The sequence below is a fragment of the Mesoplodon densirostris genome, chromosome 4 (genome assembly GCF_025265405.1).
Source record: "Mesoplodon densirostris isolate mMesDen1 chromosome 4, mMesDen1 primary haplotype, whole genome shotgun sequence".
Taxonomy (NCBI): Eukaryota; Metazoa; Chordata; class Mammalia; order Artiodactyla; family Ziphiidae; genus Mesoplodon; species Mesoplodon densirostris.
Genome location: NC_082664.1, coordinates 93,799,802 through 93,821,212, shown reverse-complemented (window position 1 = coordinate 93,821,212; position 21,411 = coordinate 93,799,802). Strand labels below are relative to the sequence as shown.

The 21,411-nt window shown below is 40.6% G+C and overlaps 1 protein-coding gene across 1 annotated transcript in view; it reads left to right on the top strand.

The window, feature by feature from the left end:
* Positions 1-21,411, top strand: part of SHC4 (SHC adaptor protein 4) — a 126,941-nt gene that overhangs the window by 36,697 nt on the left and 68,833 nt on the right. The window contains exon 2 of the mRNA XM_060096798.1: positions 1,105-1,175. Coding sequence (XP_059952781.1) covers positions 1,105-1,175 — 71 coding nt within the window. The remainder of the gene's footprint in view (positions 1-1,104; positions 1,176-21,411) is intronic.

Sequence of the window (21,411 nt, the reverse complement as noted above, 5' to 3'; positions counted from 1 at the left end):
AGTGGGTCCTAAACCAACTCATCTCCCCCTCTCCTGGCTTTCCTGTTTCTGTTAATGGAATCACTGTTCCCTCTGTTACCCTGGCTGGAAACATCTGAGTCATTCTTGACTCATCCTTCTCTCTTATTCTCTAGATCAAATCAACTGCCGAATGGTGTAGTCTCTATTTCCGTGATGTCACTTGAATCTGTCCCCTTCTTCCTACTGCCACCATCCCTCCTCCGTGTGAGCTGTCATTACTTCCCTCTCGACAGGAGCATCCTCACTTTTTCTTCGCCATGAACCCACCTTCATACCGCTGCTGACATAAAGCTCCTCAAACACAGACGATCCCATCACTCTCTTTCCAGCAGCCTGATGGCTCCCGCTGCTGCCACATTAAATATAAACCATCTTTTAGCTTTATAAGTCTCAACGCCTTTTCCAGTACTCCATGTTCAAGCTAAATGTACTCATTCCTGGTGTAGGATATGACTTTTTTTTCCCTTGAACCTTCTGAATAAATAAATGATCTTGCAAAAAGAAACTAAGATCTTCCTATATTACTGTCCTGTATGATCTGCACTTATATGCTTATTTTGTCTCCCTAGAAGATTTGATATTCCTGTATTACCTTTAGTTTTGCTTCCTCTGATCTCTGAGCACATGAATGTATCAGGCACTGCTCTTAGAACACCTGTAGGAAATAATTTTACTCTCACAACAATTCTGATTGTATCCCCATGTTACTGTGACAAACCTGAGATGCAGAGAAGTTGAGTAACTTGCTGGGGTTCCGTAACTAACAACTGGCAGAGCCAGGATACAGATTCACATGGTCTGGCCCCAGAGCCCAAGCTCTTAACCTCTGAGCTCACATTTGTCAGGGATGACAGCTGTATTCCTGATACCATATTTTGGATTCAGCTGATGTTTTATAACTGAACTGCAGTTGAAGGCATGTGGCCATTAATGGTCAGAAATATCAATGGTAGGCTGAGTGTGCAAATGTAATTTGATATCAGGAGCTGATTTACGGTGTTTCCCAGGAAATCACTCTGAAGCTAAGAGCTATCTTTGTGCTATTTTTTCCTACTTGTTCTTTTTTTTCTTTTCTTATTCCAGTACATGGGCTGTATTGAGGTGCTGCAATCAATGAGGTCACTGGATTTTGGAATGAGAACCCAAGTTACAAGGTAAGAGAACAAAAATGGGACAGACTTTGAGGACTATAGTCTAAAGTCACAAGAGTTTCTCCCCACAGGAATTTCATGCAAGGCTTCAAAGGCATCATGGGTTTTTATTCATAAGCCTGGGAGGTACACCAAAGCCCAGTGACCTTCGATGAGTAGCTTTGCCTCATCACGTGAAAGATTTCTCAGCTGTGTGGCGGAGCATCTGCATTTCATATGAGAACTGACAAGATGATATAGTCGGAGAAATAGCTGGTTTCCCAGATACTAAATGTATTTAAAATAATGTCTAGAAACAGGACATTACAGAATCTCAGACCTGTCGAAGAAGTAGCCGAAAATAAGAACAGGGAAAAACTTTCCACATCAGCAAGCCCAAGCTCTCCCCATTTATGGCATCCTTGACACAAGAAACTCTTACTCCTTGTCTGGGTCTCCTTCCTCCATGTAAGGTGAGCTGGATGAAAGAGTTGAACCTGGGGACCCTTACCCAGGGTGGCCCCCAGCAGCTTAGGGAAAGAGCCAGAATCATTATTACACAGAGCACAAGTCAGAAGCAGAAACACAAGGCATGGTTCTTTAAGGCCAGGTTCAAAGCAAGGATGGAAAGGGGAATAATTGAGTGCTGAGACTGGTAACTGGGAAAATTGTGAGGTGAGGGGGATGAGGTGAGAGGACTGGATTTATAGGAATGATTCAGCATGAAGACTTGGGCATCTGCGGTGTGTGGTGCCAGTATGTGTCTCAGGGGCAAGCTGCAGTGCCTGTCTGCATCCGTGGTTGCAGGCCACCGTTTCCACAGGTGAATGTTCTCATTATGAAGAGAGGATAACTTTTCCTAATGCTCATCTTACGGAAGTCCGAGGCCTTGAAAAATTGTCCTCTTGACCAAAAGGTTTGGGGAAAGGAATCATACGCTCTTTAGGAGAGTCACAGTTTACAATGATGTGCAGTATTAAAGACCCTGAGAAGTCCTGTGCTATAGTTTAAAAAGCGCTAACTTCATCTTGAGATTTTCTAAATTTATTTGGCCCCAGAATTCTTTTTTTATGTAACATAAATGAACATTCCATGTATCTCTGGGGTTCCATGAAATGATCTTTAAGAAATGCTATTGTGGACTCTTGTTTACAATGCATTCAAATCTGTCTTTCCAAATTTCTCACCAATCCTTGGTATTCCCCAGGAGTTAAACAGATGAAATCTAATTCTTTTTTTTTTTTCCTGTATTCTTGGTGCCTATATCAGTCCTTGGCACCCAGAAGAGGCTCAATGGATATTTATGGAGTAAATGCATGACTCTACCTGACTACTTTCCAGGATTTGGAAATGGCTACATCTTCCCTCCCTTTTAAGCCTTCTCTTTCACATTCTCAGGCCCTTCAACTATCCTTTAAGCGAGAGGGTTTCTAGATTACTTCCTACTCTCTTAGCCCTAATTTGGACACATTTCAGGTTTTATTTCATTCTGATGATGCTTAATCTGGAGAAAGCCCTTCCTCCAATCCTGAGCTGGTTACAGGTGGGAGGAAGAGGGTCACTACCCCAGGTGACTGGAGTGGGGATACAGGAGAAAGGAATGCCACTGTCCATACTTGAGGATGACTGATTTTTCTGTTCATTCCCTCATCCATGCATTTTGACTTATTCTCCTTCACTTGAATATTTATGGAGTGCTCATTAAGTGCCTGAAACTCTTCGAGAATAAAGGATGAAGATGCCTCTGACCTCAGAGAACTTACATTCTACCTGGGGAAACAGACTATGGCAAGGAAACAAATAAAGAGACAATATACTTTCAGGTAGTAATAAGTGCCATTACTATAATAATAAAGCAGGGTAAGAGTATAGAGATGTAGTAGGTGGGCCTTTAAATTTTATTTTATTATATAGTTATAAATATACTGTATATTTACTTAGAACATTTAGAAAATACAGATAAATATGAAAAAGAAAATCACTCATAATCTCACCTGGAAATAATGTCTACTAACAGTTTGTGCTTTAGAATAACCTTCTGATCTTTTCTTCCTTACATGTGCTTACAGTGATTTTTGTAGAAAATCTGAAAAATATTTGCTACTGTTTCTCCCATGTTGGGCATTTTCCTGTTGCTAAATATTCAGAAGAATTTTTAATTGTGGTAAAATACGTATAACAGAAACTTTACCATTTTAACCATTTTAAGTGTCCAGTTCAGTGGCATTAAGTTCATTTCATCTTGTTGTGCAAACACCACCACCATCCCTCTCCAGAACTTCTTCATCTTTTTGAATTGAAACTTAGTATATTAAATAATAACTTCTTATTCCCTTCTCCCCCAGCCCCTGGCAACCACCATTCTACTTTCTGTCTCTATGAATATGACTACTGTAGGAACCTCATATAAGTAGGGTTATATAGTGTTTGTTTTTTATGTGACTAATTTATTTCATTTAGCATAATGTCTTCAAGGTTTATCACTAGGTCAAACAATATAAATATTTTGAAGGCTTTAGATCTGTTTTGCTAGATTGTTCTGCAGAAGAACCATATACTAGTTGATATCCTCCCTCTCATCCATGTGTCTATTTTTTGTTACTATCTGTTTTTATTTTTTATTTTTTTAATTTCTATTTTATATTGGAGTATAGTTGATTTACAATGTTGTGTTAGTTTCAGGAGTACAGCAAAGTGATTTAGTTATACATATACATGTATCTATTCTTTTTCAGATTCTTTTCTCATATAGGTTATTACAGAGTATTGAGTAGAGTTCCCTGTGCTATATGGTAGGTCCTTGTTGATTATTTATTTTATATATAGTAGTGTGTATATGTTAATCCTAACTTCCTAATTTCTATTTTTAAAACATCTTTATGAATTTGTCAATCTGTATTTTCCTACTGTTTAGTAAATGGTAAAAGACTATTTCTTTCTCTGCCATGAAGATTTGGTTCATGACTAATGTACAGATCCAAGGGAAGGTGTCTGGCATAGTACCTGGATATTATTCCTTGTAGATGTGTCTGTATGAGATTCAGGCATGGCAAACTGTGCTCTGGGCAGATTTGTGGAAGCTTGAGGGTGGCTCACTTTCCATAAACCTCTAATTCCCACCCTACTTCGCAAATATTTACTCTTCTTCCTTCTCTTAATTTTTCCTTCTTTATCTCCTTCTCCTTTCTTTTCTCAACTTACATATATATTCACATTCAGCCACTATTCAAGTTGCTCTATTACCAATTACCTTATATGTTATCAATATATAACTGTTGAATCAGGTTTCAAATAGTTTACAATTTGAATTTCACATATTCACAAAGTTTCGTTTAACTCATAATCCTACTTAACCCAAGAAAAAAATTCAATGGACCAGTTAGAATTCTATAAGAAAGAACTTTATTTTGTGTGACCACAGGTATCTCCTGACATTTACCATCAAGCAGAAGATTAATCAGGTGTGACTGCTGATAAACAAGTGAAGCTAATTGCCACTACACATACAAACAGGTGTATTCAGGCTGATGTCCTACCTATGTTCATTGATCTTACCATCTCTCTACTAGTTAGTACATTGTTCCAGTTAATAGAGAGACAGCAACATGAAGTTCCTGGTAATAAAGGAGGAGGCATGGTTAAGATACAACAGTTGGGTCAGTGTTTGAAACAGAGGAGAAAGATGGAGCCAAATTCTTCTCATTATGAGGGACCTTTCTGCCAATTGTTTGAGGGCTGAATCCATAGGACCTCTAGAAAACAGAGAATACTCAGAGCAGAGAAAAAGAAAAGGACAAGGAGGCCATGTACTTTGTCGGCAGTTCCCTGGATTACACCCTTTCCAAAGCTCTCATCATACTTCTTTGACTCCGGATTTATCCACTAATTCTCACCCAGGCATTTATCCACTTGACTGATTTAGGACCACATCTTCATTTTTAGTAATCTAGTGTTCATGCGAAAGGGAAAAGGAGGAGGTTTTTCCTGATAGAAAAGAGAAACAAGATGATTAAGAAGACAAAGGCCCACAGTGATGGTTGTCTTCAGAATGTCTGGAAAACAATATCAGAAGGAAATAAGAGAAGGGGAAAATGAAAATCATACTAAGGATGACATAGTCATTCCTCTCTCCTATAAAAATGTTCTCTACATGATTTTTATTTTTTAATTTTTGGGGGGGAGTGGGAACTCAAAACTTCTACTAAGATTATCTCTGTTAAAAACTCTCATTCTACTAACGAGGAGATGAAATTTAGATTTAGTAACTTGCCCAAGGTCACACAGCTAATAGATATGAAGATGGAACTTCAGGTTAAGGCTCCAGGATTAAGAAATTTTGCTCTTTGGCACTATTTTACTATGTCATGATGGTTAAATAATACTTTAATTTATTATTGTAGAGAACTGCATTAATAAGTTTTAAAATATGGAATAATCATTGAATTCCTGCTGTAAACCCTTCTTAATTGTCATGTCATCATAGGTAGCAGTTACATACAACTTGTTAATATTTTATCTCAAATTTTTGCATCCTTATTTTAAGTGAGTTTTCTTTTTTGAACTATACTTACGAAATTTTGGTTTCAGGAATAGGTTAGCCTCATAAGAATGATTGCAGAACCTTTCCATATTTTCTGTGCTCTGCCACAACTTGAACAATGTTGGAATTATCTGCTACTATAAAAGTCTTTGGAACTAGCCCAAACAACTCTCTGAGCTTGTTAGATTTTTACCTCCATTGTCAAATCTTCTTTTTTATTAGACTTTTCAAATTTTTTTATCCGTCTTTTCAAATTTTTTTATCCTTTGGTAAGATAATTTTGGGGTGATTTTACCCCCAAAGTTGGGCATTTTATCTTGATTTTTCAAATTTGTCACATAATGTTGGCCATAGTATTCTCATCTAATTTTCACATAGCCTCTATCTATGTGATTATGCTCTCTTCAACATTTCTGATTTGTTTGTGTGATCTTTTAAAATTAGATTTGCCAGAGGTTTATTTTATTGCTCTTTTGAAAGAACCAGGTTTAGTTTTTATTATTCAAATCTACTTGGTCTTTGGTTTTCTAATTCATTTATTTCCTCTTTGTCTTCAGTATATCTTTCCTCCTTTTTAAGTTTATTTTACGCTGTTCTTTCTTTAATTTCTTAAGATTATTCTTTCATAATTTCTTTATTTTTATTTTTGTCTTCGAGTTTTATTGAGATATAATTGATATACAGCACTGTATAAGTTTAAGGTGTACAGCATAATGATCTGACTTACATATATCATGAAATGATCACAATAAATTTACTGGGCATTCATCATCTCATATAGATACAAAATTAAAGAAATATAACAAAATGTTTTTCTTATGATGAGAACTCAGGATTTGCTCTCTTAACAACTTCCATATATAACACTCAGCAGTGTTAATTATATTTATCACGTTGTACATCACATCCCTAATACTTATCTTATAACTGGAAGTTTGTACCTTTGACTCCCTTCCTCTAATTCCCCTCCCTCCACCTTCAGCCTCTCGTATCCAAAAATCTGACCTTTTTAATGAGTTTGTTTGTTTGTTTTTGCAGTGTAATTGACCTACAACATTATGTTAATTTATGGTATACAACATAGTGATTCGATATTTCTATACATTTCAAATTGATCACCATGATAAATCTAATTACTATTCATCATGATTTTTAAAACAAAGATAAAGAAAACAAAACCTCATTTGATCTGAAACACACACACACACACACACACACACACACACACACAAGAAATCATGTCACTAAAACCTAAAGCCCACTCCCTCCCTTGCATAAGCATCCACATCATGCAAAGAAGAAAAAAATCTTCCCTTTCCCACTAAGGATGCCTCTTTGTGTCTTGGTGGGAAACTACCTCCGATACTGAAGGAGGAATAAATTATACGTCAGGGTAAATGCAATAAGTGGAGCTGGTGGGACAGGGCTTGGTTTTCAACCCTGAAGAACAGAACTTCATAGGAAACGTGGAGGGAACATTTAGTTCATCACCACAGGACATAATTTACCCCAAGGGCAGGCACATTGCTGGTGAGAGGAACCTCCAGATCATTGTCTTACTACACTGTCCTCTTCCTGTGTTTATTGCCTTACATTTGTAACTCATCCATGGTAATAAAATCAGCCAGGCTAAGCGCAAAGCACCCAGCACAGGATCTGTCCATGCCAGGCTCCAGGACAGCTGGGAAGCAGCAATTCTTGGTGAGTTATTAGCCTCATTCCTGTGACGGCCACCCCTTTGGGGGTGGGGGTCTGTGAAGGAAATGGGGTGTGGTTAGAGAATGAGTGGTGAGTGCTTCCTTTTGGGGTCCTGGCTTCAGATTCATTTTCTCTAACTGATCATAAGGGATCTGCCCCATTCCATTCCATGGTGGGGAGAAAACCCTGAGTAGTGGTTTTTGGAACTGCTCCTGTAGACAGTAAGCAGGCTGTTTGGGTGTAGGTAGTAGGTAAAGCAGCAAGGAAGCATAGATCATAATTCAGAGGATGTTGTAATTGGAGTAGTTTCCTGTTTGGAATGTTATTGCTCCTGAGCCCTGATTCTGCAAATTTAATTCACTGTATTGAAATTTTGATTCTTTGGCTTCAACAGGACATTAAAGGCAGCTCTTCAGAGACAAATGCATAATTCTGTGTGTGTGTATGTGTGTGTCTGTGTGTGTTAGCAACTATTAGATGCAAAGCAGATCCAAGATGCAGCTGAACATTTACCTAAAGTCCTGTGGATGAGCTTTATAAGAAATGTGAACATCAGGAGGGAAAGTTTTAAGTATTCTGTAGAGGTCAAATATCTGCATGCTAGGTGGCTAAATTAAGATATCAATTTATTTGAAAATAGGCTGGCATTTATGTAAATTTCCTGAGGAATGTATGAATGAGATTGATTGCAGCTATGCATGGATAAGTGTATCAGTGTAAAACCTGGAGTAACTGTCCGGCATGTGGTGTGTGGGTTCTGTGTTGACCTGTGAGGAGACCATGCAGTGAAGTGTGGGATTGCAGCTCACATGGCAAGCAAAGTAAAGACAGCAGAGCTGGGATAAAGGGCCGAGTTTATTAACTTGCCAGAGTTCTAGTTCATAGTGGTCATGCTAAAAATTGAAAACGAGCACTTGCTGAGGCAGAATGTACGTGGTTGGATAAAACAAGTTTCATCGTTCATTGGTCAGGAAGGAATGTAAAGGCCCCAAGAAGGGTCTGGGGTCCCACGGTCAAGGCTTATGACCTTTATCAGCTGATGAGAACAGTTACAACACATAACAGTCAAATTCTCCTCGGCAGGCACCGGTGTGAGTGGACCTACTTCCTCCCACACACCTGGGGACATCAGGGAGCCCTCATGGAGGTTTTGTGTGGCGTGTGTCTGAATGTGTGGACAGTGACCACCTCTGCTAGCTTCAAGCTATGCTACTCCTGGTTCCTCACAACCTCGTTAGGACTGAGATCTCGCTTCTCAGGTATCTGAGATGAAATAGCCAATTAAATTCCTTTTAGAGGTCTTCAAAGATACAGTAATTTAAAAAAATTCCCAAACTGGGACTTCCCTGGTGGCACAGTGGTTAAGAATCTGCCTGCCAATGCAGGGGACATGGGTTTGAGCCCTGGTCCGGGAAGATCCCACATGCTGTGGAGCAGCTAAGCCCGTGCACCACAATTACTGAGCCTGTGCGCCTAGAGCCTGTGCTGCACAGCAAGAGAAGCCACCTCAATGAGAAGCCTGTGCACCGCAATGAAGAGTAGCCCCTGCTCGCCACAACTAGAGAAAGCCCACGTGCAGCAATGAAGACCCAATGCAGCCAAAAATAAATAAATAAATGAATAAATTTATTTAAAAAAAAAAGTTCCCAAGCAGTTGGGAAGGATTCTGATAGCATGACGGAGTCAAACCCACAGAGAGAGGGTGTGAAAGTCAAGGGCACCTTTTCCTTAGAGTCAATAGCACAATGTCTCTCACATGCAGATGCAGTTACTATTTGAATGAGCACAGGTGAGGCCAAGAAGTACAGTTACTAAGGCAACCCACAGAATGGAAAAAATATTTTTAAGTCATATATCTGATAAGGAATTAATATTCAAAATATGTAAAGAACTCCTGCAACTCAACAACAGGAAACCAAACAACCCTATTAAAAACTGGGCAAAGGAATTGAATAGACATTTCTCCAAAGAAGACACACAAATGGACAATAAGCACATGAAAAGATGCTTAACACCACTAATCATTAGGGAAATGCAAATAAAAACCACCATGTGATAGTACTTCACACTCATTAGAATGACTATTATTAAAAAAAAACCAAAAACAACAAAAAACTAGAAAATAAATGTTGGCAAGGTTGTGGAGAAATCGGAACTCTTGTGCATTGCTGGTGGTGATGTAAAATGGTGCAGTTGCTGTAGAAAACAATATGGCAGTTCCTAAAAAATTAAAAATAGTGTTACCATATGATCGAACAATTCCACTTCTGTGTATGTATCTAAAAGAATTGAAAGCATGTATTCAGACAGATATTTGTACACACATGTTCATAGTGACATTATTCACAAACTCAAAAGGTGGAAGCAACCCAAGTATCCACTGATGGATGAATGGATAAACAAAACATGGTATATACATACAATGGAATATTAACCTTAAAAAAGAAAGAAATCCTGCCAGTTGTGACAACACAGATGAACCTGGAGGGCATTATGCTAAATGAAATAAGCCAGACAGAGAAAGATAAATACTACATGTTATCACTTATACGTGGAATCTTTTTTGAAAAAGTCCAGCTCATAGCAAGAGAGTAGAATGGTGGTTGCCAGGGACTGGAGGGCAGGTGGGGAAATGGAGAGATATTGGTTAAAGGGAACAAACTTTCAGTTATAAGATGATTAAGGTTTGATGATCTAATGTATAACATAGTGACTATAGTTGATAATACTGTATTGAAATTTGCTAAGAGAGTAGATTTTAAGTATTCTCACCAAAAAAAAAAAAAAAAGACAAATGTGTGAGCTGATGCATGTGCTAGTTAACTTGATTTTGGGAATTCTTTCACAATGGACACATCTATCAAACTATCATGTTGTACACTTTAAATATATTATGACTTTATTTGTCAATTATACCTCAGTAAAGCTGAAAAAAAGGAAATTCTGACACATGCTACAACATGGATTAACCTTGTCTTAGTGCATTTGGGCTGCTATAACGAAATACCATAGATTGGGTAGCTTATAAACAACAGATATTTATTTCTTACTGCTCTGGAGTTGGGATATCTGAGATCAAGGTGCCATCATGGTCAGGTGAGGGCCCTTTTCTGGATCACAGACTTATTGTATCCTCACATTGTAGAAGGGGCTAGGGAGCTTTGTGGTACCTCTTTTATAAGAGCACTAATCTCCTTCATGAGGGCCCCACCCTCATAACCTAATTACCTCCCCAAAGCCCCACTTACTAGTACCATCACCTTTGGGGGGTTAGGATTTCAGCACACAAATTTTGGGGAGTCACAAACATTCAGCACAGTGCAGGCCTTGAGGACATTGTGCTAAGTAAATAAATCAGTCACAAAAAGACCAATACTGTATGATTTCATTTATATGAAGTGCCTAGAGTAGTCAGATCCAGAGATAGAAAGCAGAATGGTGGTTGCCAGGGGTTATAAGGGGAGGGAGTTAGTGCTTAATGGGTACAGAGTTTCAGTTTGGGAAGGTGAAAAAGTTCTAGAGATGGATGGTGGTGCTGATTGCACAACAATATGAATGTATCAATACTTAATGCCACTGAACTGTACACTTAAAAATGGTTAAAATGGTAAATTTTATGTATGTATGTTTTACCACAATTTTTTAAAAGTATCAGTTACTAGATGAGTTATATTTTTGAAGTATTCAATGTAGTCTGTTTATCTTGCTGAAAAGGTGCAAAGCCAGTAAGAGCAGGACAACTGAAGCATCAGGGCCTATTGTCTAGCAGGTGCCACAGCTGAGAGTATTAGGGAAGGAGTGCATAGTGGCCTCTTCTAACTTCTTGACCGGGAAGCCCAACCAAAAACCATGCTGGCGGAGAGGGCTGCTGCAGGACAAGAGGCGAGAGTAGTTAACAACAGCTGACATTTGTTTTGCTTGCCCAGGGCTTTTACATTCATGTTCTCTTATGAACCACACAATCACCCTGAGAGGAAGGCACTGTAATTCCCCATTTTGAGCAGGGGGAAGCTGAGGCTCAGAGAAGATAAGTGACCATCCCAAGACCACACAGCTCTTTTGCTGGGCTCAAACCCAGGTACTCTTTTTTTTTTTTTTTTTTTTGCGGTATGCGGGCCTCTCACTGTTGTGGCCTCTCCTGTTGTGGAGCACAGGCTCCAGACGCGAAGGCTCAGCGGCCATGGCTCACGGGCCCAGCCGCTGCACGGCATGTGGGATCTTCCCAGACCGGAGCACGAACCCGTGTCCCCTGCATCGACAGGCGGACTCTCAACCACTGCGCCACCAGGGTAGCCCAAAACCCAGGTACTCTTAAACCAAATCCTGTCCCTACGGCACTTAATGTTTCCTAGTGACATTGCTTTGGTTTAAAGCGAAGTAACTGCTCTTATAACTGTGAATAGACTAAGATGCTGGGAGACAATTCAGGCAGTAAAGGGAAGCCTGAGTCATCTTTATCCACATTTTTTTTTTTTTTTTGGCTGCGCTTCTCGGCTTGTGGGATCTTAGTTCCCCGACCAGGGATTGAACCCAGGCCCCCTGAGGTGGAAGCACAGAGTCCTAACCACTGGACTGCCAGAGAATTCCCCTGAGTTGTCTTTAAAATCACTTCTAGGGCTTCCCTGGTGGCACAGTGGTTGAGAGTCCGCCTGCCGATGCAGGGGACATGGGTTCGTGCCCCGGTCTGGGAAGATCCCACATGCCGCGGAGCGGCTGGGCCCGTGAGCCACGGCCACTGAGCCTGTGCGTCCGGAGCCTGTGCTCTGCAATGGGAGAGGCTACAACAGTGAGAGGCCCGCGTATGGGAAAAAAAAAAAAATCACTTCTAACTGAGAGAACAGCACGGTTATGATCATTACCATCGCTGATGTCAGGTCTCTGTGGAACATCTAATTCTTAACATTTTTTCACTATTTCTTTCTGATTATAAAAATTAAATGTGGCTTATTGTGGGAATTGGGAAGTAGGGTAAAAGAAAAGAAAAAACAGACAAATCACTGGAGGTAATCAAGAGTAACAGTTTGGTATAAGGTTTTTCCAGTCATATGTTTGGAAAGTAAAGTGAGATTATATGGTGCTTATTAATTTGCGATGTGTTTTTATCATTTATTATGCACATTTTCTAGGTCATTAAGTATGACCAGTACTTGCTTTGACCTGAGCTTTAAGGTGGCAGAAATAATTTTAAGTGCATCTACTTGCCATAGGTATATTTATTGAGTCTTCTGGCTTTAAGTAGCAGAAAATGACTCTGCCTAGCTTGAGCCAAAAGGGGGATTCTTGAAAGGATATTGGGGCAGCTCATGGAAGCTGAGGAGCAGTGAACAATCAAACCAATAGAAGGATATGGTCAGGGCTGCCGAGGCCTCAGCAGCAGGAGTGCAGAGACTCCCCATCTCTGGTTTTCTCAGTTCCAAATATCAAATTCCTAGGTAGGATGGTGACTGGGGCCTAATCCTGAGCCAGTCATCTTTGGCCAGGGCAGAGTTGCACTGGGGCAATATGGTAGTTCTGTAACACTCATATATTGAGAAGGGCATTTGCTGGGAGGAGGAAAAAACAGCTTGTAAAAACAGCAGTAGTAAATGCAGTAAAAAATGGATTCCTACCTCAAAGAACACAATAGATCGATTTCTTCGAACACCTTAAAAAAAAAAAAGATTGAGAATATATAAATCATCCCCCAAATTCTTCACTAAAATCTAAGGGTTGCAAAACTGTTAGTCAAATGTTTGATGTTATTATAGTTAGTGCATTAATTTTTGAACATAATTCAATTGAGCTGTATGTTTAAGTAGTGTTTGGATATTTCAAGAAACTTTGAAACTACACGTATAGGTATTGTATATGTTTATGCCTTTTTATAGGATGTAGGGCATTGTTTTAGTGTTTTTGAGATATTTATAGAGGTTTATAAAATGGTCATTAGTTTTGTTTTACAACAGGCTGTTTACAGCATCTATATTTGATTTGCTGAGAAATCCTTGGTCAGGAATGAAACTCCCAATTACAGTATTTTTTCCATGGCAAATGTGATCCACTTTATGAAATGGTTTCTAAAAATATGTTGCAGCTGAAATCAGGGCCTGCTAATTTATCCATATGAATCTATAGAAACTTACAGATGTGCAGATATTATTGTATGAACACACACACATGTACACTCTCTCTCTCTCTAACAGGCAATATACACACATTCACTGACCTAAGTGAGAAGAGTTAGCTATCTGTCCATGTCTAAGTATGGATTATAGTGGATGGCCTCAAGAGTTTGAGGAGAGACAAATTAATGCAGAGCTTAAAATGCATGAATGTTAAAGCCTATGCATTTGGGGGTGACCCCAGTATTTTTAGCTTCAATTACTAAATGAAATAGCTTTTTTCCAGTGACTTTTTCCCCCAGGCCTTCTCTACCATGCAGAGTTCAGTTGAGAATACTTTCCGGTATCTCCCTTTTGTGGCCCTCTTTGGTTTCCTTTAGAAGTCGGTACTGGATGTTTGTAACACCCCATGCATTTTCAACTAGACTCTGTGTAAATGTCTCCAGGACCAAGAAACGGGGTTTCTAATTTTGATTTTAATGGACATAGTGGTCAGCTCCTGCTATGAATAATTTAACAGTGCAATAGAATAGGCCTTTTGAACCATTGCTCCTGGAAACACCAATGCTGTGGTTGCACAGGCGCTTCCTGAAAAAGTCCAGAGTGGGCCCCAGAGTGTGTCTGGCCTAGAAGGCCTTGGGTCCCTATGGTCCTTTTTCAGTGGGGCAGTCAGTTGCAAGGGCGTCATCATCCATCATCTTTGGGCCTTAAGGTTCTCCCTGGAAGCCTATTCCATGGGCCTGGTAGGTTGCAGAGCCACAGTGACTGGGGCATAGTTGGATCAATAAATATTTATTGGTTAAAAGAGAGGTTTCAGGGACTTTAAGGCCTAGATCACATTTCTTTAGATGACTCTGGAGGTCTTGAAGGTCACTGCTAGTAGTCAGAGAAAAGCAGAAAAGACCTAGATATTCTACAAACATGGAATCTGGCATCTTGAACCAGACCAAATTCCAGAATGAGGAGCTCTTAGACAATTGGGTCAGGTCCCTGGCTCCATGGTAGAGCATCTGGCACATGGACCCCATTCATATACATTGTTGAACAAAGGGGTGAAAATAAATTCACTGAAGATACTCAGTTTGATTCAGAGAGCCTTGGGGTCCAAGGAGTTGATTCAGTTGAAGAGAAGGATTTCTTGATCCCAGGGAACTGGCTGTACTTCAACCTCTTTCTAGTTCAGGGATTCAAACAGGGTTTTCAACTTTTAGGAAGCAGTCTACAGAGCAGTTTATTATTAATTAATAGCTACGGTCAGCATCATAAAAGTTAACATTTATAAAATATATTACTAGTAGTCCTATTTTGCGCATGAGGATACTGAGACTTAGATAAATTATGGAACTCCCGTAGCAAGTTAATAAGTGGTGGAACCAGTAATCAGGTCTGCCTGACTCTTTTTTTTTTTTTTTTTTTGCGGTACACGGGCCTCTCACTGTTGTGGCCTCTCCCGTTGCGGAGCACAGGCTCCGGACGCACAGGCTCAGCGGCCATGGCTCACGGGCCCAGCCGCTCCGCGGCATGTGGGATCTTCCCAGACCGGGGCATGAACCCGAGTCCCCCGCATCAGCAGGCGGACTCCCAACGACGCGCCACCAGGGAAGCCCTGCCTGACTCTTGTGTACTATGCCTCAGTCAAAATGAGAGAATTCTAAGGAACAAAACTCAGGGAAATGCTGAAAGCCATAAGTGACAGAATAAGGAAACATCCAAACCTCAGGTTAGAATTTGTCCTAGGTTCAAGATACCAGATCCCTTGTTTGTGAGTTCTCTCTGGAAGGGCCTTCATAAAGATGCTCAAAAGTATGTAGGTGAGGATACTTTTAGTATCCTTTTCTGATCTCTACTAAGGAAAAAAAATATGTGTCAGACAGTGGTTCTCAAACTTCAGCACATGAGAGAATCAATCACCTGGAGGGCTTGTTAAAGCACAGAGTGTTGGGCCCCACTCCCAGAGTTTTGAATTCAAGAATTTGCATGTCTGACAAGGTTCCTGGTGTTGCTTATGCCACTGGTCTGGGGACCACACTTTGAGAACCACAGGTGTAAGGGAACCCTATCAGTGGTTTCAAAATGAGTTCTCTAGTTGGACCACGGATCATATGGAAATCCCTTATTTTTGAAAAGGTGGATCCCCAGAAAATCCCCAAAAGCATCTGGAGGTTATTTTTGCTTTTAAGAAAGGAAAAGGGTAAAGCCTAGGGAATACCAGAGCAGCGAGTTTTAATTCTGATATATGTATGTATGTATATATATACATATCTCCAGAAAAATCAATGTTACAGTTCCTTTTAGGAAGAGTGAACTAAATGGGAAGCACTCAGAATTCATTAAAAACTAATCTCAGCCTGAAAGACTTTTCTTTGATAAAAAGAGAGCTTTGTGGCCAAAGGAAATACAGGACAGTTGGCATGTCTCTCCACCTGCCAGGCAGATTTGTTCTGTTTCCTGTCAGGATTCTCCTTAGGAAAACTGTGAAATGCCTAATGGAATAAATGCAGGCTCTGACCCCTTTTCTTAAACATGAGTTGGAGCTTGCGAGAGCTGCACCTACTCTAGGAAAATGTGCATTTTCACGTATGTTTGATTAATAAGAGGGTGGATCTTTTTTTTTTGCGGTACGCGGGCCTCTCACTGTTATGGCCTCTCCCGTTGCGGAGCACAGGCTCCGGACGCTCGGGCTCAGTGGCCATGGCTCACGGGCCCAGCCGCTCCGCGGCATGTGGGATCTTCCCGGACCGGGGCACGAACCCGTGTCCCCTGCATTGGCAGGCGGACTCTCAATCACTGCACCACCAGGGAAGCCCGAGGGTGGATCTTTTTGATCTGGATAATCTGAGCCACTTACGAGGATTTTCTCTGATTTTTTTTCACTGTCATCTGTGACAATGCAGATTCTTAAAAAGGAAAGACATCCTCTAGTTAAGTGTTTATGACAAAGTAAAGTAGCATAATTCTGGCAGCAGCTCATTAGCAGGACTTAGGCTGGATCTAGAAACAGACTCTGAGATGGAGAGTCAAATGCAAAAGGTTTGCTGGGCAGAGTCTCAAGATCAACACTTGAGAGAGTGAGGGATACAGGACTAGACCTGGTGGGGCAGGCAGGGCAGCTTGAATAGTGATGCTTTCTCTACAAAGGCTTCAGCAGATCTCGTGGGTAAAGAGACCGGGCCTTCAAACCCCGTATTGACTTGTCGTTGGTGCCTACTGCCTCCAGGGAGGGACATATCTGTGGGCTAGGTAACTGCCTTAAGGAGAGGAGTTCTGGGGAAGGAACTCAGCTGTGAGCTATTAGCAGTGAACACTCCAGCAACAGGGGCAATGACTACCTTTGTTCCGAAGGGGTATCTGGTTTATACAGGGGGACAAGGATCATACTTGATTTCAGTGCCATAGAGCTGTCTAAATATTTACATATTGAACATTCAGTATATCCAAGGCAGGTGCCATGGGGTATCTAAAGAAAATCAGATAAGCATTCTGCCTTTATAGAAATGTGAACTATCCATTACTACTTGCATAATAGACATAATTGGACCTCTTCTACAACATACTATTTATAACATTCCAGTTATAACCATAGAGTACGCTGCTGGGTACTAGGTATTGTAAAAAGCAGGTTAGACCCAGTTCTCAAAGCAGACAGACATTTTAAGGATAAAGCAATAATAATGGCTGACATTTACTGAAGCATTGTTCAAAGCACTATTATTATTCCCACTATATAAATTTAAGAAACTGAGACATAGAAAGCTTTAAAAACTTGTTTAACATGACAGAGCTTATAGGAGACTGCTAGATTTTGAATTCTGGCTGTCTGATTGCAGAGCCCACTCAATGAGCCTTTCTTCATTCTATTATCATAGAAGAGTTATAGATAAATTAAAGTGCTCCACTTTTTTCCCTTTTAACAATTATGTATAGTAATTTTACACTTTTGTTTATTTCTGTATTCCTGCAAGCACTTTGTACTATATCATGCACATGATACCATGCCACTCAATGAAACTTAGTTGATAGAAAAAAAAAAAGAAGAAGAATGTCAGTTCCCCTCTCCCTTCACTGAATGCTGGTAGGAGAAACAAAGAATGGAAGATGATAATTAACAGTTGTAGAAGAAGTTCCATAATCCTTATATTTATACAATAGAAGACTCATCTCTTATAAAACCCAGCTTCCTGTACCAAGATACTTAGCAAGACCAAGTCCAAAATATGTATAAATAATCTTTGTGAAGATTAAAAGGTTGTGTTCTAATGGTTTTTCTGCCATGTACAAGCTAATAGCTGACTGTGACCCCAAGGCCTCTTACATTCCTTTCTGGTTTGCTCCAGAAGAAGGGTGAGCAAACCACCTGCTATCTGATTTTGATTCTGCCACCTTTTGAGCCAAGAATGTTTTTTGATTTTTTTAAATGGTTGGGGGGAAAATATCAAAGAAGAATATTTTGTGACATGTGGAAATTACATGGAATTCACATTTGTGTCCATAAGTGTTTCTGGCACACAAGCATGCCCATTCGTTTATGTATTGTCTGTGGCTGCTGTTCAAGCTACAACTGCAGAGTTGAGTTGTTGCGACAGTCTGTATGGCTCTAAAAGCCTAACATTTTCACTTTCTGGTCCTGTATAAAAAGGCATGCCGACTACTTCTATGAAGAGATTCTCAACCTGACTTAGCTCTGTTGGAAGCACTTCCAGTAGTCCCACCCTCACCCATTAAATCAGAATGTCTGGAGATGAGACCCAGTCATCAGGATTTGTTAAAGCTCCCCTGTGTTTCCCCAATGTGCAGCCAAGGTTGAGAACCACTGCCTAGAGCATGAATACATTTCGAGGGGCAGATGGATTAGGCTTCTTAGCATACAGGCTGCCAGATGGGAGAGAATGCAGGTCACTTATCACCACCCATGTGTGCAGGGGGTCATGTGAGCAAAGATGTTCAGGACCTCCAGATGCCCTCTGGTGAAAGCCCTTCCCGTGAGGAGATAGCCAGGATAAAGGGGACAGAGTGGACAGGAGAGGATTATACCAAATATCTTTCCCAGCATATTGACTAAGTTGAATACAAATTTCTCGCTGAATGGAACATCATCAAATGTGCAGGTAGTGTAGCCTTCCCTACCGTAGCTGCTAGGAGCAGGTGACCTAATTCCTTAGCATCCACTAATACAACCATCTGGTTGAAGCTGTAGAGCACAGAACCAGTCATACTGTGCAGTGAGTTCAAGTAGAAGTTCTAATCCGCTGTGTGGTCCTTGAACTGATCTGCTTCAGAATCACCTGGGAGGCTGTTAAACTACAGACCTATAGAATCAAAATCTCAAGAACAGTCCCAGGAATCTGCATTTTGAACCAGCATCCCAGTTAATTCTTAAGAACTTTGAAGTTTGATCACCATGTACCTAAATGGTTATCTCAGTGAATTCTTAGCAGATGTGCATGCCAAAGTTGTCCGACCAGTGGATTCAACTGGCTAAGCCAGTTACTAATTCCTTCCAGAGGCACACACGCACATTTTTAAAAAATGGACTTACCAGATAAAATCTATAGTATATACACCAAATGGCCCATAAAAGAAGGAGTTATGGGGCTTCCCTGGTGGCGCAGTGGTTGAGAGTCCACCTGCTGATGCAGGGGACACGGGTTCGTGCCCTGGTCTGAGAAGATCCCACATGCCGCAGAGTGGCTGGGCCCGTGAGCCATGGCCGCTGAGCCTGCGCGTCCGGAGCCTGTGCTCCGCAACGGGAGAGGCCACAACAGTGAGAGGCCCGTGTACCGCAAAGAAAAAAAGGCGTGTTTTTTTTTTTTTTAAACGGTGGTGGAAGTCATACACTCATTCTACCCATTATTGTCTTGCTCAACATTATAGATACCTTTGGCAAACTGTTTTAAGTATCTTAAATGGCACCAAATCTTCCTTTTTTGAAGATAGGCCTAATTTTTGGAAGTAGATAAACATCATTTGGAGTGAAATGCGATGAATAAAGTGGGTGATTATGTTGGATCTGTTTTGGTTTTTTAAAAAATGAATTTTGATTCTTAAGTGACCACACTGTATGATCAGTACACTCTTTAACCCCAAAAGACATGCCTTCATAATATTTTAGTATATTTTGTCTAAAACAGAGTTGTTTTAGTTTATTCCAAGGTAAAGGAGAACAGTCCTTTGGATTTACCAATTCCAGTGTGTTTTGTGTGAAATCAACCCCATTTCTCTGTTGTCATTTCATATTTGAAGGTGTATAAGCCATCAGTATGGGGGTGTGTTTGCATTTTGAAATATGTGATTCTATTACGGGAAAACATTGTGGGGATAGGAGAAAATCAGCACTTCATTTATGTTTACTGGGGAGATACTTGCAGGGGAGGTGCCATCCTGGGGACGGGATGGTCTTTCACTTCATTAAAGTGCAGTTGATGGGTCAACCTTTGCATCAGAGCCAAAGGGCAGAATCACAGAGTAGACAGAACAACCTGTGTTCTATGGTGGCTTGTGTTGGGTAGAATTGCAAATGTACTTTATAATCAGATTTTAAATAGAATCCAGGTTGAACGGAGTGGTGAGATAAGTCCATGTGAGAGTAAATGCTGTGGGCAGTCCTGAAAGGTTTGATTTGACCATCTGGGACCTGAAGTACCTATTTCTAAAATGAAAGGATATATTTTACGGGCTGTGTCGACCCTCCCAGAGTGCATGGGCGATGCCCCTTGATAATAGCACAAAGGGATTTTGAAGTTTTCCATTTTCCGCTGGTCTAGGGGCATTGACTGCACTCATTGTGTGCTTATCGCCATGGAGGCAGGCTCATGTTCTAAAGTGTCCTGTCTGGGGCTTGCACACATTCTTGGATGTCTTTAATTTCACCAAGCTGAACAAAATTGAACACATAGATCACTGAGGCTTGATGTTCTGAAGGCAAAGATTTCAAAAAAGCAGGTACTAGTTTCCCTAGAACAATTGGAACACCGTAATACCACACTGATGTGGCGTCTGAATTACTTACGCGTCCTCTCATTCATCAATAGGAAAGCAGTTTGAGACATTCAGGTGACAACTTGTCCCTGCGACATTGTTAACTGATTTCTTTAAGGGTTCAAGTTGGAGACGAAAAGTAAGGGAAAATCCCTGGGCCTTTGTTCTGCCTACATATTTTTTGAGTTTTAGTTTGGAAAGGCTCTTGCTGGGATTAAAATGTATTCTCATTTCTGTTTCCTTGGACAAAACAGAACCACTCCTTGTGTGTGTGTGTGTGTGTGTGTGTGTGTGTGTGTTGGGAGATGGGGATAGTTGCTTTTAACTGCTCTGCTGGGCCATTTGCCTGGTTTCATGTGACACAGTTTCTGGCTTTCCTATTTACTGAAGAACTGTATTTTGACATTCATTGGAAACATTCTGTCCCACAGGCCCCCATCCTCCCTTAAATGCTCCCCTTTGTCTTGGATTAGGATATTGCCTTCCAAATTTTAAAAAACAAAGATTGGGCAATATTGCTTCCAGAGGAGCTTAACTGTTTAAGAGTTAAAGACACAGAAAAATTATAACTTCTTAAGTACTGTAGTGGCCAGGGGTTGATGAAGAAAGGTGCCTTTGTTTGGGTGATTAGTTTGGACTCTGTTAAAACAGACAAAAATATCTTTTTTGGGTCTTATGGCGTAGGCAGGGTTTTATATGCTTAAAAGCAAATCTTCAACTGCATTCTCATTCTCTTACATCAGCCCGCTTCTCCCCTTCCCTCTCATGTGGCAAAACAATAAACAAAGTGACCACTGTTGGTGCCGTGGGTCTCTCTCTCTCTCTTTCTGGTACAGGCTCCCAGGATGGAAATCTTTAGCCGTTTAAACTCTGAAAAGTCTTGCTCCTCTAAGAGAGGACGATTGCTGAATGTTTGCTTGCTGGAGAATGTCCCATGGTCGTCAGC